Source organism: Theropithecus gelada, chromosome 11 (assembly GCF_003255815.1).
Source record: "Theropithecus gelada isolate Dixy chromosome 11, Tgel_1.0, whole genome shotgun sequence".
Classification (NCBI taxonomy): Eukaryota; Metazoa; Chordata; class Mammalia; order Primates; family Cercopithecidae; genus Theropithecus; species Theropithecus gelada.
Window position 1 is genome coordinate 121,629,051 of NC_037679.1, and position 19,468 is coordinate 121,648,518.

General features: G+C 38.0%; 1 protein-coding gene across 5 annotated transcripts in view; it reads left to right on the forward strand.

The window, feature by feature from the left end:
• The window catches only part of LOC112634732 (liprin-beta-1), a 173,326-nt gene that overhangs the window by 104,405 nt on the left and 49,453 nt on the right, over nucleotides 1–19,468 (forward strand). For 4 of the 5 annotated variants that reach the window (XM_025402481.1, XM_025402482.1, XM_025402484.1 and 1 more), the window contains exons 3-5: nucleotides 5,967–6,065; nucleotides 7,522–7,727; nucleotides 18,904–18,990. In XM_025402481.1, the coding sequence (XP_025258266.1) occupies nucleotides 6,002–6,065; nucleotides 7,522–7,727; nucleotides 18,904–18,990 (357 nt within the window). In that variant the 5' untranslated portion in view covers nucleotides 5,967–6,001. The remainder of the gene's footprint in view (nucleotides 1–5,966; nucleotides 6,066–7,521; nucleotides 7,728–18,903; nucleotides 18,991–19,468) is intronic. The other variant, XM_025402485.1, reaches the window with a different exon arrangement.

A 19,468-nucleotide genomic window follows, 5' to 3' on the forward strand; every position in this document is an offset into this window, starting at 1 on the left:
TCTTGGGTAAGAAGTTCAGGGTTCTCTTTTGAACCCAAGCATTTTACCTAAAGAAAGCTGACAAAGCTAGGACAGATGTTATTGTCACAGAAATTTAAAAGAAACTTGCTAGTTTTCTTATGGCCTTTCTTTTCTTCACAGAAAGACTGGGCAGCGAGCCTGACCTAAAACATCAGTTAGTCAGCAACCCTGCAAAAAATTATTGTGTCTTGCCAACGCTTTAGCCACCACACCCATGCCCGGAACTTTCCTTGGTATTTCACCCCATTCAAATCTGCTCTAAATGGGTCCTGACCAAACCTGAAATACACCCTGAACATATTTCTGTTAGTTCCCCCCACCCTTTAGTCTCTTACTATAATATTTGAATCTTATACCCAAGAGCTTGCTTATCTAAAACTTTCCTAAATTTATTTTTATTAAGCCGTGGGAATAGGAAACCAGTAGCCTGAGAATTCCTGCAAACAGAACTCATTTCACTGTTTACATCACCCAACAAATAGGAGGCTTCTCCAGTTTGAACTATGACTTTGAACCCCAGCTTCACTCCTTTGTTATAGTAGTGATTAATGTTTTCCTGGTACCTTCTTCTTTAGCAAGTCATTCAAAGAAGCATATATTAGCCACTTAGAATCCAGAAATAAATTTGCTATTTTGTGAGAATTATTGGATGGTGAAATTTTTTGTTCTTTAGGATTTTTTTTCTTTATTTTTGAGACAGGGTCTTTATCACCCAGGCTGGAGTGCAGTGGCACAATCACGGCTCACTGCAGCCTTGAGCTCCTGGGCTCAAGTGATCCACCCACTTCAGCCTCCTGAGCAGCTGGGACTACAGACACATGCCACTACACCCACCTTAGTTTGTATTATTTTTTGTAGAGACAGGGTCTCACTATGTGGACCAGGCTGGTCTCAAACTCCTGGGCTCTAGTGATCCTCCTGCCTTGGCCTCCCAAAGTAGTGGGATTACAGGTGAATCACTGTGGCTGGCCTTGGATGGTGAAGTTGTAATTTTCTAAGTGGTTTTGTCCACTCAAAGAACTCAATTATAACTAGCAGATTTCTGGGTAAGCAAAGAATGAGAAGAAATGGAGCTGAATATTCTGAGCCTTTTATTTTAGACCATAGGTTCATATAATTGGATTATTCATGATCCTTGATTCGTGACACATTATCATCATAGTCTTAGATGCAGAGGTCCATGCATGTCCAACTTCATTCATTATTTAGTTCTTTTTTAAAGTGGAATTTTTATGTCTAATTTCTAACAACCAACTTCTCTTTCCTAATTTTTCAAATACAAAAGTTTTATTTGGAAAGTAATCCTAGGAAAGACTTAGAGAAATAAAGAAGAGAACTGATAAATGATGCATTATCAAACAAGTTACCACTCTGAGTAGATCTTAATTGTCTGGATAATTCTGGGAACCAATGTAGATTACATGAATCAGAATTTTCTCTTTCTAGGGGAAAGTGTGCTGGAATATTTAAAGCTGATAACTTTAAATATTAAAGGGATATTAATTCTCTGGCATTTTCAGACCACCACATCCAATGGCAGAGGGCTCCCTGAAATCTTAGACAGTTAAAAGTTGGGCTGGCATGCATGGAATTACAGAGGGGGCACCAATTACATCTGCCACAGTTAGAAGCTAAACAGTATTATTAATGCATATGTTTCAAAGGTACTCCCAATTAAATTAGTTCCTAAATGAATTTTATGCTTTCAACATTTAGCCAACAACAAATGGTTCTTTCCTAGTTAAAATAAAGAACTTAAATGGGATTGACATTGGGATTCTTAATGCCTGACAAATTTTAAAGACCATTGCATAGTTTGATGAGTTTTGGCAAATGTATAAACTTGTGTAACCTATATCCCAATCAAGATATTGAACAGAAATTCTGCTGGTGTCTCCTTTCAGTCACTCACCATTTTCTGTAAGTGATTCTTACTCTACCTTCTATCATAGGTTGCCTGTTCTTGAATTTCATATGGAACTATCGTATAGTACATGGTCCTTTCTGTCTGGCTTCTTTTGCTCAACATAATGTTGCATGTATTATTTGTTCCATCTCTTTACTGTAGAATAATATTCCATTGTATTAGAATCATATTTTATTATATTAATAATATGAGGAAGCCCAGGGAATCTTCCTCTCAGAAATGTTTTTGAGGATTTAAGAAGGTCTTTTTAGAGACCAGGGGATTTTCCAAAGCTTTTTTATTTAGCCTTTTCATTTTTAAAAATACGTTGTCCTAGCCCTGAAAATTAACATAGCTTTATCAACACAGATGCCTGCCAAATTAGGCTGTCTCTAAAACAGCTCCAGCCATGGGCAAGGCAGAATTTTAATAAATATGAATGGTCTATTCTTAGTATTTCACCACTTCAGGTTGTGTGTTTCTTATTCTTCTGTGTAGTTCTTTAAAACCCATTTGAAATTTTTTGAAACTGATTCTGTGGCCTTGCATATATGCCTTATCCTGGTGAATATAACGTGTAGACTTGAAGGTACATTCTGCATTTGGGTGTTTTATTCTATAAATTGAATTAGGTCAAGATAGTTGATAACATTTTCAAATCTTGTGTGTTACTAAGTTTTTTTCCTACCTTACCTGTCAATTCAAAAGAAGGTTGTAAAAGAACAAATGATAGATGGGACAAACAGAAAAGAAATAGCGGGACAATAGACTTAAATCCAACCTTATCAGTAGATTTCAATCCAGCCAAGTCAACCGTATTTATGTTACGTTAAATATAAGTGGATTAAATTCTCCCTTAACACCATCAGTTTTTGCTTCATGTATTTGGAAGCTCTGTTATTAGTTGCAAAAACATTTGCGCTTGTTGTGACTTCCTGATGAATTAACTCTTATCATTGTAAAATATCTTTCTTTCTAGTCATACTTCCTGATTTGTAGTTTTTTTAATATATCCGCTCCTGCTTTCCTATGCTTACATATGTATGTTATCTCATTTTTCATCCTTTTACTATTATATTTCTTTATATTTAAAGTCTCTATTAATAGCACATAATTTGGACTTAAAAAAACTAATCTGATGATCTCTGGCCCTTATCAGTGTTTATTCCATTTGTACTTAATGTAATTTTTAAAATGTTATTTTAAAAAATTGTTTTATTTCGGTAACTTTAGGGGTTCAAGTGGTTTTCAGTTACGTGGATGCATTGTATAGTGGTGAAGTCTGGGATTTTAGTGCTCCTGTCACCTGAATAGTGTACATTGTACCCAATAGGTAGTTTTTCATCCTTACCTTCCTCTCACTCTTCCTGCTTCTGAGTCTCCGCTGTCCGTTTATACCACTTTGTATGCCTTTGCATACCCATGGCTTAGCTCCAACTTACACAATACTTAATCCGATTATTTATGTGCTTCAGTTTAAGTCTACCACCTTGGCTATTGATTTTTCTTCCTCTTATGTGTCCATTGTTCCTTCATTACTGCCTTTGGATTTAATAAAATTGTGACTGAGGCTGCAGGGTTGTATGAGCCCAGGAATTCAAGACCAGCCAACTGGCAACATAGTGAAACCTTGTCTCAAAAACAAACAAAAAGTAAAGTTTCTGTGAATTCATATTCTCCACAACACTGGCTATGTCAATTTTTTTTCACTAATTGGGTATAAAACATTATCACATTCCTTCAGATTCCTCATTTATTAATGATATTAAGCACCTCTTCATATTTTTATTGGTTGAAAACATTTCTGCCAAATGATTGTTCATATCCTCACACCTCTCATTTTTTCATTGATTTCTAGGAATTCTACACTTGGAATACCACTGAACTGGACCACTTATATTTGACTACTTTTAACTTATTAGCGAAATCTTTGGCCTTTGATTCTAATGCCAGTCCCTGGCTACCTGTTTAATTTGCAAAACCTTCCAAATTGGACCCCCTTATCCTACTACATTTTCCCCCTTAGCACCTACCACCTTTGCCATGTTACATACATGTTTATTACTTGTATGTACTGTCTTTCCCTTACTAGTACATGTAGGCTGCTACATGATATAGAGATTAAGAGTTAGCGTTTTGAACTTTCATAGCAATTTAACATTGTCATCATATTTTTATGAAATGAAGAGATTCGTCTCTGATGAATTGGAAAGTTTTGAAGAACTGGTTCTTCACTACTTTGAAAAGTGTGATCTAGGTTGTCTCATACCTTCATGTAATAGCATTTGAAAGGCTCATTGAACAGAACAGAGAAGAACTCAGTAACTACTATACCTGTCGGACTTGAAAAAGTGTTTATGCTCTACACAAAATATAGTTGCTAACAAAGACGAATCTGTTTTTCTGATTTAGTGAGAAAGTATGTTTTTCTAACATGGGCATTACTTTGTGTTATTGGTATTCTCATGTTTATAGCTGAGCCTGGTATGCGTCTCTTTGTTTTATATATACACATATATAAATGTATCTATACAAAATACTGCTTTTTAAATGAAAGAGCATGCAAGCCACTTAATTATGTAATTCAGCTTAATCCTTTATGCTCTCAGTTTTCATGTTTTGAGTTTCTCAGACAAGAGTGTGGTTATTAAATGCATGTCTTGCTTCTTTGGATGGCGCACTGGCTGAGTGTGTGAATACATTTTTTGGAATGACCTAGGTTCATAACCTAACTTGTTGATTCCTTGTTTTCTGGGTAACCGTAGACACATACCTTGAGTATTTTCATGCTGTAGTATTTCCAGATAAATGGTAGTGATATTTTTCACCTTTGGAAGTGAGTAAAGTTCTGGAAAATCCTTAAGTGAAATGACTTTAATTCAAAACAATATTTTACAACAATTATATGGCATTATGTTAGAATGAATGCATAATTGGGAACTGATCCGAGAAGCTGATACCAGAACTATAAATATATTTGTGAAAATAAAGTGGTGAGATTTGGCTGCTTGGAAACAGAGGGCAAAGGTTTCTGTGAAACAGCATATGCCTTTTATTTCCCAGGTATTTGTTCTATCACAGTATATATCATAGTAAGAGCTTTATTTGGGTGCTTAGTCTGGTACCTGAAATGCGTTAATGAATGTTGAAAATCACATTATCTTGACTTTTTGTGCCAATGACTAAATTTTTTGCAAGCATTATCTCAATATATTTTTTAACAGATAAACCAGTGAACAGATTGTGACATAATTTCAGGATAGACCCATCTTCAGATAGGATCAGGTAAAGAGAAATTATGTATTATAGTGGGAGTCAGACAGACCTAGGTTAGAAATTGAATTTTGCTGTATTTACTTTGCTGTGTTTCCATGCAAAAATCAAACATCTTTTATCCTCATTTATAAAATGGAGATGAATTCACACATTTTATAAGGCTGTTGTTTAAGTATTATGGATAATTTATGTAAATATGTAGGAACCATTATAGGCACTCAGTATGTGATACCTGTGGCTCCATTACAAAAGGTTTAATACCAGTAGGAGTGTATGTGTGTGTGTGTGTGTGTGTGTGCACATACACATAGTATATTTGTTAGTGAATCCTTTTTGTAGACAAATCTTGAGCCCTTGTACAGAAAGAAAAAAAAATTAATAGAGCAGAGATTGGGTGGGGATGGTAAAGGGAGAAAGGAGTCTTGTCTGGCCAGTGCTTGTCATGGCCCTCAGCAAGCTTCCATGGCCATCCCTGTTGCCCTTTACAGAGGCCTAGAGTTCTAGAGAACAGCATGGAAACCATGCTAGTGGATTTTAAACACCACAAGTGCAAGAATGGAATCTTCTTTATTAACTGATACAGGTATCACATGTGGCCTTGCGCTACAGTAGGTGAGTGGCCACAGCTTACTACTCCACTACTGAAGTTCCTCCTCCATATTTGACTACACAGCAGAGTTATCCTTTGAACCTGAATTAGCAAACCTACTAGCAAGCCTATGCCATTTAATGGATATAGTAATAACATAATTTTTTTTTCCAGATCTAGGTTGGAATTTGCCCCTGACAAATAAGAAAATGATGAGTGATGCAAGCGATATGTTGGCTGCGGCATTGGAGCAGATGGATGGTATCATAGCAGGTGATCTGCATCCTGTGAAAGACAGAATCACAACATTTACTTTGCTCACTTCAGTTTTTCACTACAACTTTCATATTATCTTTTCACTTGATTTTCATTTTTTAGCCCTATGTCTTTTGCTTCCCTGTAATTTCGCCTTTGTTCTTCTTCTCCATTTTCTGCCAGCATTATTCTCAAACATTATTTTAAAGTATCAAAAATTCTAGTTCTATCCTAGGTTTCCAATCAAGGATTAAGAATCTGTGTCTCAGGTGATTCTGGTGTAGGTGATCTGTGGACCATACTTCGAGGGACACTGCTCTACCCAGTAACCGTGAATGTTCTGACCTGTTTTCCTGAATTCAAAATTCACTTTTCACCAACGACTCCCATATGTTTTGTTTTGTTTTTTGGTTTTTTTTTTTTGAGAGGGAGTCTCGCTCTGTTGCCCAGGCTGGAGTGCAGTGGTGCAATCCCAGCTTACTGCAACCTCCGCCTCCCGGGTTCAAGCAGTTCTCTGTCTCAGTCTCCCAAGTAGCTGGGATTTAGGTGCCCACTGCCACACCTGGCTAATTTTTGTATTTTTACTACAGACGGGGTTTCACCATCTTGGCCAGGCTGGTCTTAAACTCCTGACCTTGTGAGCCACCCTTCTCGGCCTCCCAAAGTACTGGGATTACAGGCGTGAGCCACCGTGCCCGGCCATATCAATTTCTTTTTTTTTTCTTTTAAGAGAGGAGGTCTTGCTCTGTTGCTCAAGCTGGAGTGCAGTGGCTATTTACAGGCATGATTACCTGTGAATAACATGCATAGTGCAGCCTTGAAATGTTGGGCTCAAGCAATCTTCCCACCTCAAGTACCTGCAATTACAGGCATGTGTCACTGCACCCAGCTTGTTCACATCTATTTATCTTCCCAATTCTTTGCTAAGCTTCCAGTCCCTGTCTCTAATTTCCAACCAGATATCTCTCCAGAAATGTCCTATAGGCATATCAATATAATCATTTAACACATTGAGCTCATTATCTTTCCTCAGAATTTACTCTGATAGTCTTTATCTGGGTTCATTTCATAACCCTTCATCCACAGTTTTTCTAAGCCAGAAATCATTTGGTCCAGTATTGGTCTGGAATGGACCAGCTCTAATATTTGTATTTTCTGATCTGCTACTTTCTTAACCATCATCTCCATGAGGCCAGCACACCTCACACCAAAGCCCACCAGGTTCTTTTTCTTTCTATACCCCAGGATTGGCCTCCTCGTTAGGAATTGGACCATGGATATGTACCATCAACTACATGGTTTTAATTCTTGCACCATGTAAATCTGACTTGGAGAGATTTATGTGATTGAATTCTCTTTTTTCTGTCTCTTTTGATTGTTCCTTACTGTGACGAGACTGGTTTACCACCTTCGGCTTTGGTATTTTTATCTAACATAAATCCCATTGCTCTCTCTGTGATTTTGTTTAACTTAGGTTCTAAGGCCCTGGAATATTCCAATGGGATTTTTGATTGCCAGTCTCCCACCTCTCCATTCATGGGAAGTTTGCGAGCTCTGCACCTTGTGGAAGACCTGCGTGGATTGTTAGAGATGATGGAAACAGATGAGAAAGAAGGTTTGAGATGCCAGATCCCAGATTCAACAGCAGAAACGCTTATTGAATGGCTTCAGAGTCAAATGGTAGGGTCTGCCTGTTATAAATTCTGTGTTATGAATCCTTTGTTGCTTATTCTAAAATTTAGAACATAGAATAGCTGATTAGAACAAGAAAAGTTTAAGGCAACAGATGCGCTCTTTTTTTTTTGAGACGGAGTTTCAAAAAACTGTCGTCCAGGCTGGAGTGCAGTGGCGCGATCTTTTCTCACTGCAAGCTCCACCTCCTGGGTTCGCACCATTCTCCTGCCTCAGCCTCCTGAGTAGCTGGAACTACAGGCGCCCGCCACCATGCCCGGCTAATTTTTTGTATTTTTAGTAGAGACGGGGTTTCACCGTGTTGATCAGGATGGTCTCGATCTCCTGACCTTGTGATCTGCCCGCCTCGACCTCCCAAAGTGCTGGGATTACAGGCGTGAGCCACCGCGCCTGACCAAGGATAACTTTTTAAAAGGTGCTATTAGTGTACATTTTATAAATACCAACTGCGGGTGACCTGATTCTGCCCATAAAAACAGACTCCCTTTTGATTGTGCTTGAATGACCTCCTGTGGCTTAAATCAAATAGTCCTGTAAGGGAAAGAATCTTGCACATAATAGATGATTTCTCAGTCATATTGGGTTCTTCACTGTAAAGGACCCAATAGCAATTCTAAATGGAAAGCATAATGAAAGACATTCAAAAAGCCACAGGATTTACAGCAGTATTTGACCTGAAGTGCCATCTAGTGGTTTATGGCAATCATGTCAGTTCCAGTTCTCGAATTAAATTGTGGAGTTGGGCCTTGAACCCATTTATGTGTAGTGTTCCATTATTGGAACGCTAAGCTTGTGGGAGTTATTTATAGTCTGCTCAAAGTCATCGCCAAGGTTTCATTTTTCAAAAAAAAAAAAAAAAATGCAACCTCTGGCATTAGTGGGTTAATGGTGTTATTCACTGAACAGTGAGGCCTCTTTCTAGGCATCTTTCTCAAAAATTGATGATGTGGCAGAGCTACCCTTTCTCTGGGCATGGTTGTAAATACCAGGGTTTTAATCTGTGACGATTACATAAAATCTAAAGAATGTCACAAAAACAGATTCAGTGGAGGACAAAGGAAAGGAGATATTTTGTGTTTAAAGGATATTCAGTTTTCAGTAAGATGCAATAATATGCTAATGAGCTAACTGTGTTGATATAAAAACTAATGAGAATTGTATGAAAGAATCCTGATCTACTTTTGGATCTGTGATAGACATGAAAACTGCTTGCTTTGGGAACCTTAAGAGTACATCCTACAGTTAAAATGTTTTCATATGATGTGACACAAATACTAGAGCTCCCAGCCAGTCCTGTGCTGAATACTGTGTGTTCTCACCTATTTTACCTCTGAGTTTCTGAGTGTAAATAATATAATCCTTCAGCGGTGGTGCAGCTACACAAACTTGACCATTGAAGATATTTTACTTGTTAAAACACATAATGCCTTACTATTATACTTTATATTTGCTCTGCAAATTTCTCCTCCAGAGATTTAAAGGTCCAGGTTTGCTGATTTCTTTGGGGATTGCTTCATGCTCTGAAATTGGTGTTTCCTGGCATATTCCTTAGTCTATTTCAATGTCCTATCTCACCCCTTCTTTACTCCATGTTCTTCTGACCATTTAGCATGCAGTGAAAAAAGGAATTTACTATTGTTAGTAGAACCTATTTCTATCCCACACCCAGAGGCCACCAATGGCAATAGTAGCCTAAGCATACCTGTAGTTCAATTTTTGACATGTGTCTAAAACATTTCCATTAACATGTGCTTAATCTGTTCTGTGAAAGTATTTCTGGAAATGATAAAAAGTAATGATGATTACATCTGAATATAAGTTAGATCATGACACTCACGCCTTTTTTCAGAAACTGCCAATGGCATCACATCTTACTCGGAGTAAAAACCACAGTGCTTACTGTGGGCTGCAAGGCCTCGTAGGATTTGCTCCCCATAACTTTCTGACCTCATCTCTCATCACACATCTCCTTATTCACTCCACGCCAAGCACATTGGCTATTTCACTGATTCTTTAACATGCCAGGTACACTGGCCTCTGAGCCTTTGCACTGGCTTTTCCAGGCACTGGCTTTTCACTCTGCCTGGAAAGCTCTTTCCCCAGATGTTTGTATGGCTAGCTCCCTCATAGTCTTCTGGTATTTACTCAAAAGTCCTGCTCTCAGTGAGGCCGTGCGTCACCACCCTAACTAAAATTATACCCATTTATTCTTTGTCTTACCTCTCCCTGCTTTATTTTGTTCTTAGCATTCACCACTTTCTTAAGTGCAGTGTATTTGTGACGTTTATATGATTTATTTTCTGTCTTTTCAACTGGAATATAAGCATCATGAATCCGATTTTTGCCCTTAATTTTTAAAAAATACTGTATTCCTAGTGCTTAGAAGAATGCCTGGCTCAGTAGTTATATTTGTAATGAATGATGCTCCATGGATGATAAAGTGGAATGCACGTTCGAATGAATGGAAGTTGTTTTAAGTTTATTCCTCGGATGGGTAATGGCTTGTTGATGAATGTTTTTAGTTGCTTTCTCTCTTATTATTTGACATTTTAACCTTGAGAATCCACAAAATGACAAATATTTTAAAGAACTAATGAAGATTCAGTTTTTATTCTAAAAGTAACAATAACAAAATAAACTAGATGTAGTTCTAGAGAGATAAGGAATTTTTGTAGTTGCTAAATTTATATCCATCTAACTTATGTATATGAATTCCTCACCTTGCCCCCAACTTTCCAAATTAAGTGTGTTTTCTTGAGCACACAGAGAATGACAGGATGAAAGAAGAAAGGCAGCAAAAGGCAAAAAACAAAGCAAGAAGAGGAGAGCAGGACTGGCTGTTTGGAACCATAAAAGCATAGGAGTGAAATTGAGTTGTCACCACACACCTACCATGATAGACTTTATTTTAGAACCAAAAAGCAACTTGGGCCAGCATTGGGAATCCAACAAGTAGAAGATTATATGCTTATAATTAGTGATTGGCTGATAATATTAGATTTTTCCAATTTAATATTTCAGAAGTTAGGATGTGTTTTATGATCTTAAAATGGGTATATGTATACATTTTAGCTGGGATCCATCCTCCCTTCCTCTCTCCTCTCTTTCCTTTTTATTAATAAGGTACTTAGAATAGTCAAATTTTAGAGACAGAAAGTAGAGTGGTGACTGCCAGGAGCTGAGGGGAGCAGAGAATGGGAAGATAATACTTATTGCATATAGAATTTCAGTTTTGCAAGATGAAAAGATTAATGATGGTGATGGTTGCAAAACAGTGTAAATGTGCTTAATACCACTGAACTATACACTTTAAAATGTTTAAAATGCTAAATTTTCCATGTGTATTTTACCACAATAAAAAGTTAAAATTGATGGCATCCTAGAATTTAAGGAACACAGAATCTTAGCAAATTCCCCCTTCATATTTGAGTATGGGGAAACTGCCCAAATAAAAGAGATTGTGATGTTTAAAAAAAGGAAGCAGTGAATGATAAGGCAGGACTGCATCTAGGCAGTTTCAAATGCAGGCTGTAGTAACAGCAGACCTGAATTTTAATGTTGACCCTAACTCTTCGAAGCTTGTATGACCTTGTGAAAATGTCTGAAGTTCTGTGTCCTGGTTTTCTCATCTGTAAAATGGGGATGATGGTTACTGCCACTTAGGATTGTAAGGATCCTATGAACTAATGTATGCTGAGGGCTTATGGATACGCCTGGAAAAAGGCTAGTCAGAAAGGCAATACTGAAGAGTAGAGCGTAGAGAAGAGAATAGAGGGAAAATGTTTAACAGGAACCCTTTGCAGTGAGGGAAAGAGTTGGGTCCAGTTGCAAGGGGAGTTAGGTTACAAACCATCCATACATAGTTCCCTTCTTGCGATAAAAGAGTACAAACATTTCTCAGACTACAGAGAAGCTTCTGGAATATTTGAGAAAAACTTAAATTCAAAAATTTTTGGAAATAATTATGTATCTGTAAATAATAACAGATATATAATTATGGTTCCATTCATGTTTAATGATGGCCAACTTGACAGGCCCTGTACTTTAAGATGGATACTAACCTTTTCATTAGTGCAACTGGGCATTTGCAGTTCCAACTGTCATTTTGCCTGGGCCAGGGAGATCCCCTGGTTTCTTGTAGGATGCAGGTTATTTCTTTACTACTGATTGCTCCTGCCTGTTTGTTTCATATGATCAGACACTGAATGTGATCAAATACCAACACTAGTAACCTGTTATAGTGAAGGGACATTAAATCTGTAAGAATGAATTTACAAGTGTAGCTGTAGGCTTCTAGAAATGAACAAATTTCTTCTAAAACTCAGAAGTGTGTCTCCTTGGTTAAAAAAAACTATAGACTATGACATATTTGTTTAGTTACTAAGGCTGAATTTTCTGTTTTGATTGTGAAATATTATAATGTGTTAACACAGATATTAATAATGGAGAATTACTTGCTTTATGAAGCTCCAGATTCAAGAAGGCAAATAGAAAAATATGTCTAATTGTTTGAGTCAAGCAAGTAGTTATTTACTTTAGGTCTAACTTGATGAGTTGCCCTAGAACATTCTTATAATGTTTTTTTTTAACTGAGGATCATGACCTTGATCCATGTCAGCAGGGGATCAGGTAGTGAAATCCCAAAGATGTCTGACTATTTGGCAGTTATGATTATGAGGCCATTCCAAAGTCAGCAGAAATTACAAAAATACAGTTTTCAACAAAGTGAGTGAAATACTAATGGTGAATACTAATGGTAATAACTCCAAAGCAGGCATCATCACCCAGGAGATAGATAGAGTGTAAACAGGGGAAATGAGGTGTTCTGGACTGGCTTCAGACCTGTTCGTCATCATAATACACTTCTGTCTTATTTTTACATTAAAAGTTAGATAATATTAATCCCAAATGTGTATTTTTAAAAGTTGCTATAAAAATAAAAATACTCAACTTAAAAGAGTTCAGCCACGGGACATGCTCTCTGCAGGGTTGCTGGCTGTTCTCTGTGAGTCCCTGACTCCCAGCCCCACGACACAGTCCCTGTCCTACCACCCTCTGATCCCTGCTGCTTTCTGACCGGCTTTGCTTTTCATCTGTGCCTCTAGGAAATGTTTTCTCAGGCCTTGGCAAACAAGATACATCTTAAGATTATATCCCGTAGGTGATCACAATTACCTGAGTCATGCGGTGCCTCACTTAATTTAATCCTAGCTAAAATTAAGGCAGTTTTCTCTTAGTCTTCAAGTAAACTCCCATGGAAAGTATTCACAGACACAGAAAAACAAATTGACCAAATCAGCCAAATTCCTAGTTTACAGAGGTAAAAGATGTACTTTTCATGGAATCCTAGGCCACTGGTATTTGTTAGGACTGAATGGAAAGAGGTTTCCCTGTTCCTTTAGGAAAGTGAGTTAAGAAAGAAAAAGTGACAAGAACAATAGGGACTTTTTCTTGGTCCCATGTTATCCTTCCAAAGTAGAAGACAGATTCCTTCTCTAGATCTCTGTATCCTATCACATGTTGCTGGCTTTCAACAAATGTTGAATAAATTAATGAATCACAATATTAAATGAATGAAGTTGCTGCTGTACTGAGATAGGAGCTGGGACTTCACTTCTAGTGACACTGGGATCTTCTTTTTTCTCTGTCCTTCCCAAATTCAGGGGACTTAGGTGTATACCTATGACTAGGGTAATATTATTGTCTAAACATGTACCCCCCGCTTGCCCACTGTGAAGCTCATGCCCTTATTCCATCACACCCAGTGAGAGGACAGGGGAGTGGAGTACTGCCACTGCCTGGTTGCTTGGTTTCCAGCATCATTGGTATCATGTTCTTTGACTCTTTGGACAGTAGTGGTGTAAGATGCCTTATTATGGTATTGAACTCAAATGCAATATGAATATGCTCTTCATGGCTAAAGGATTCAAGTCTTAATCTCTCCCCCTAGTTCAGAGTCTAGTGCAGAGCAGGCATGCAGTAAATGTTTGCATGCGTGGCAGACGTATAATTCTGAGTACAAAATGCGGTCATAGTAATTATTTCTTTTGGTAACTAGAGATAACGTTTACTTAAAGGAGATTTCATGGACTGAGCCTTACTCTTCCTTTCTTGATACTGAATGTTTAAAAACAGAATTATGAAATCAAGACTCCATGACAGCTTTAATAACTAGTTTTAAAAATAAGTATAATGACTGGCTGGAATGTGGTCTGTGCATGCATTTGTGTGTATGTAGTATTGCTAATCCAGCTGTGCGTTAACATCTGTTGACCTTAAAAAGGGGGCTGTTTTCTTTTCCCCATTTTAATTTAGGTACTCACCATTCTGATTTAGGACTGTTACACTCAAAATTGGTTTCTGTTTTGTAAAATAAATAAGCATAATAGTGGCAAATCACTGCTTGTATGTTGATTTTGGATTTAGACAGGACAGCAGAGCTCAGGAAAGAACAAAGTGAAACGAAGGGGAAACAGGGAAGAAGACAACTGTAGACCAATGCAAACCAATAGAACCCAGAAAATCAAAGGAAAACACAGCATCATGTTACAAGTAAAAACAGCGGTTGAGACTCCTACCTTCCGTGAATTAATAACTATTGAAATGGAGTGGCGAGTACATGGGGTTTCATCACGCTCATTTCTCAACTTTAAATCTGTTTGAAATTTTCTGTAATAAAAAAATTTTTTAAACAGATGCAAAAGAAAGATGTTAACATTTATTATGTCTTTATGCTTGATTGTAATACTTGATAATTAAAAGGAAGTTGATATAAAAAGAAGGCTTTCTAGCTGGAGAGGGTGACCGCACCCACCTTTAAATACGGGGCCTGTAACTCAGCCCACACCCAACCAATCAGGTAGTAAAGAGAGCTCAGTAAAATACCAATTAGGCTAAAAGCAGGAGGTAAAGAAATAATCAAATCATCTATCACCTGAGAGCACAGGGGGAGGGACAATAATCAGGATATAAACCTAGGCATTTGAACCAGCAGTGGCAACCCCCTTTGGGTCCCCTCCTGTTGTAAGGGAGCTCTGTTTTCACTCTATTAAATCTTGCAACTGCAAAAGTAAATAAATAATAAGTAAGTAAATAAGTATAAATAAATAAATAAAAGAAGGCTTTCCACTTATGATGGTGAAGGGAAAAGTAGATGGTGTTCTAATGTTATGTGTAGCACCTGCCATGTAGAGTCAGGGAATTCATTTTCTAGGTGAGGTTCCTGGCTAGCTCTAAGATTCTGTAATTATATGAGGGATAAAGCTTTTCAGATGTGCTTCTCCCCATCATGCCAGGAAAACCTGGCAGAAGCCATAGTTCCTTAATTAAATCAAAGTACCAATGTTACAGTTGAGTTAGATCTCCCTCCCTGACTCTCCACACACACTATTGGTTGGATATTGTACTGTTGAAATCCCCACGTTGATTCCAGTTTCAACTTAGCTGAATTGGATGTGGTCAGTAAAAGGTTGCACCATGAGCTAAAGTAGAAAGGTAAAGTGATTTAGGCTGCTCTTCCGTGCTTTGAAAGTCAGATTGACTCAATAGGAGTTTATACTTAAATACATTTTAAATTAGGTGCTCAGGATTTTATAAGCACCGTGGAAGAATCAAAAGAAATGTAAGACAGTTTTGCACTGAGAAACTTAGGCTGAGAGACCAACTCACATAAAATTATTAGTCATCCACCTGAGGCAGAATAGGATGAAACACTAAAGAGCACAGTTTAAGACAAGAGCCAGGTCAGCCAGTAGATGGGGAAAGGAGAATGGCACAATGTAATGAGGAGGAGGTAGAAATGGGTTATGAAAGATGGATTGACCTGAGAGGGAGGAGTGGGAGGTGAGTAGAGTGTTGGGTACAAAACCTTGGGATAGTTGTTGTAAAGGAAAATGGAAGAAAGCTCATTAAAAGGAAGAAATGGAAAATGATAAGTAGAAGTGGTGATTACAGGTCCCAGTGAAACAGGAAATCAAGGTTCCAAACTAGAAGTGGAATGATGAGCTTTCAGGAAGGAGTTAAGAATCAGTTCTCCCAAGCCTGCAGGAAGAAAGAAAGGAAAGAAATAAGAGGTAATATATATTATACTATTACACACTGAGGAAGAAAGTGTCTAGGGGAGCTCACACAAGATGGCCTTAACTATTGTCCATTACAAAGGCTCTGAGATCACCTCCTAAACATAGTGGGAAGAGAGAGTACAGGCTTGGGGAGAAAGGAGCCAGTCTAGATAGAGGTCAACCATGGAGTGCATACCAGATTATAGAGGACACATAAATAAAGACCCACTGAGAAGCAAGAAGGCCAGATCAAAACCAAACCTGTAGTCATCTTTTATTCAACTTTGTTTATTGAACACCTGTCGTCATTCTTCCATTCCACAGACATTTAGTTATCACCCACTGTGTGTCACATGCCAAGGCAAATCTACTTGCAAAGAATGCAGAGTCTATTAGAAGAGAGAGACATGTATGCAGTCAAGTCTAACCTTAGTGCATTCAGAGTAACGCCTGCTGTAATGAAGGTTCATCTAGATACTGTTGCTGGCACATAGTAAACAGTGAATTCAAGGAAGACTTCACAGACCAAGCCCTAATAGAGGTGGACCTTAAGGAATGGGGAAAGAAGAAGAAAGGGTGGGAAAAGACGGTCCGTGCAGAAGGAGTAAAAGTGTGTGAGAGAGCATGCCATATATGCGGAGGTTTTGAGTGACCTGTTTGGTAGAACGTGGGAGTTGGAGGAAGAATAGAGACAATACGGTATGTACCTAATGGATCTTACTGCCAACATTCTTAATGCAAAGAAACAGAATTGGCAGATATATGAATACATGTGGACGGAACAGTCTTTACCTACTTAAGTTAACACAAGGATGTAACATTGATCGCTCTTAAATTCTGCTTTATGTTCCTATAGTGAGTTTTAATATACTAAACTACCCTTGAGCATTGAGTGCTTGTAAGTATCAATACCATATTGAGAAACATAAATATGCTCATTTTGAATCAATTTTCGGTATCTGTTTCTATTTGGGGCTAATTTTGGAGAACTGGTTTTGGAACACCTCACTTCCATATCATACAAAGTAGCTTGGAAGGAAACACTGCTCTCCTCTTGCTATAATTTCCTCCAACCAGAAGAAAGATCAGTTTTGTTTTGTTTTTCTTAAGACAGGGTCTTACTTTGTTGCCCAGCCTGGAGTGCAGTGGTGCAAACATGGCTCACTGTAGCCTCCACCTCCCGGGCTCAAGTGATCCTCCTTCCTTAGTCTCCAGAGTAACTAGGACCACAGGTGCACACCACTAAGCTTGGCTAAGTACTTTTTGGTTTATTTTGTTTTTGTTTTTGTTTTTTAAGAGATAGGGTCTTGCCGTGTTGCCTAGGCAGGCCTCAAACTTCTGGGCTCACACAATTCTCAGCCTCCCAAAGTGCTGGAGTTACAGATATGTACCACCACCCTTGGCCAGTTTTACTTTTTGTCCTCACTAAACAGCAGATTTTTTCTACTTACTGAAATGTATCTGTTTCTGAAATATTGTTACTTGTATGGGATTTTAAAAACAGATGCCTGTTAATTTCTATAATCAAAATAAGGAATTTAAACCTCTACAGGGCCTGTCTTGGCACTTTCTTAAGATTGAGAACATGGATTATGCATCCTGGCCCTTTTCCAAAAACTGCCCTCGAGAAGTTATGCACAATTTATTTTTATGTTAGTCCCCGGGGAATAGAAGTTGTCCAGGCCACTCCATCACACTCTTCATAATACTTGTAATTTAATGCCGGGCACTTCAGTTAACAACATGAGCAGAATTATGCTGTGGTAATTGTGGAGGTGTGTGGCAAAGCAGCTGATTGTAAAATTTTAATCCACTCTAAATATGCATTGCACCCTTACTCAGTTAGCCTCCGATTCTTTGTGGCCTTTTGGAAAATGTATTCAGTATGTAAAGTTTTTAGAAAAAGCATTCTGAAGTCTTCCTTTTCATTCAAGCCCTGTTTTTTTTTTTTTTCCTCCTTCCCAGCACATGACTTTTGTTATTCCAAGAATTGATACTGGAAACCACATTTATTGGAAAGATAGAACAATGGTATCAGTTAATTCTGGAAAAACAGTAGATGTCACATCAGATGTGCCCTGGGGAGTAAGGTTATAGAGTTTGTATTTTTTCTGGTTCTAAATCTGAAGATATTATTTTCTTTTTCAGTTGAACCCTGGGTGGCCCCATGTAACACTTTCGGATTTCAGCTGACTTTTATTTCTATTGGATTTGAATGAAGAATCAGGAAATTCTATTGGGATTACATTATCTTATGGTTATGTTGAGATTACGAGAGACACCACTTATGCTACTACGTACATTTCAAAATGATGTTTTTAGGTTTTCTGTTCTTTGTGAGCCTCTTCGTGTGTCTCTTTCATGACTTGCATATGAGACAGTTGAGGAAGAAACAATCTATACGTCGTTTCTCAGTCTATACTTCCTCTGGCATTTATACAACGCTTAAATATACTGAAACATGATGTTTTTTAAAAAGTGTCCGGGGGCAGGAAGGAGGGGAAGAAATAGTAAGTAAGCATCAGTATATGCAGAGCATATGCAGAGCACTGAGCCAGATGCTGGGGAGGTTACAAAATGAATTATAGGCTCTGCCCTGGAATAGAAGGTAACATTATACAAAGAAGCAAATTCACAAGTTAGTAAGATCAGAACAGAAAGTGTTAAAATGCAGGTAAGTGAGGCTAGTCGGCACTACCAGTGGAAGTCACTGTGGCCTGAGTGTTTATGCTTTTGGAGGAAAAGAGACAGACCTCAACAGCTAGGGGTGCCCCCTACACACTGACAAAGCTTTGCCTGCCCCTGGGTGTGTGTCTGCTCTCAGTGGAGATACCAGTATCCACTGTGCCTCGTCGGTCATTATTTTCTGTTTGATAAGAAATTGTTTACTTTGGCAAAAACATGCTTATACGCTTAACATGCCTGTCTTACCTCTTTTGTGGTAAATGAACCAAATTGCATTCTCATGTTTTCTGTTTGACAGTGACAGCTGTGCCAGATTCAATTCAGGCGCCTCGGACTTGTGAACACTTGTGATTTTCATTTATCCTCAATATATCATTCTTAGAGAAGATCAGCCTTACCCATATTATTTCCTTTTTCAGACAAATGGACACCTACCTGGGAATGGAGATGTGTATCAAGAAAGGTTGGCACGTTTAGAAAATGATAAAGAATCCCTCGTTCTTCAGGCAAGTGATTTTTAAATACTGTTCTTTCCTTGCAGCATACTTACAAAGACTTTTAAATTGGGGTGGCAAATTCAGATTGCTTGCAGCAACCAGACTGCTAACAGAAATAAGCCTGGTAAACCACCTGTACACAATAGGGAGTGGTGAGGATTGGGGCAGAATGGTGTTTACAACCAGTTTAAAAGGAGCTGCCATTAATCATCCTCAGCTCTTCCAGGGCCAGTCTGAATACAGGCACAATGTTGTCTGATCTGTTCTAAAATTCAGATATATGAATATAGCATAAAATCTGAATATATGTATGTTTATATTTCTGAATCTGAAATCTGAGTATATATGTTTAATTTTTCAATTTTAAAAATGATACCCTGGGTGAGACACAACAGTGACTAGAATCCTCCCTGTGGGCTAAATTTGAGTTTGCTTCTTCATAGTGTTTTAAATGCTTGACAAACATTTTTCTTTGGTATATTGAGCA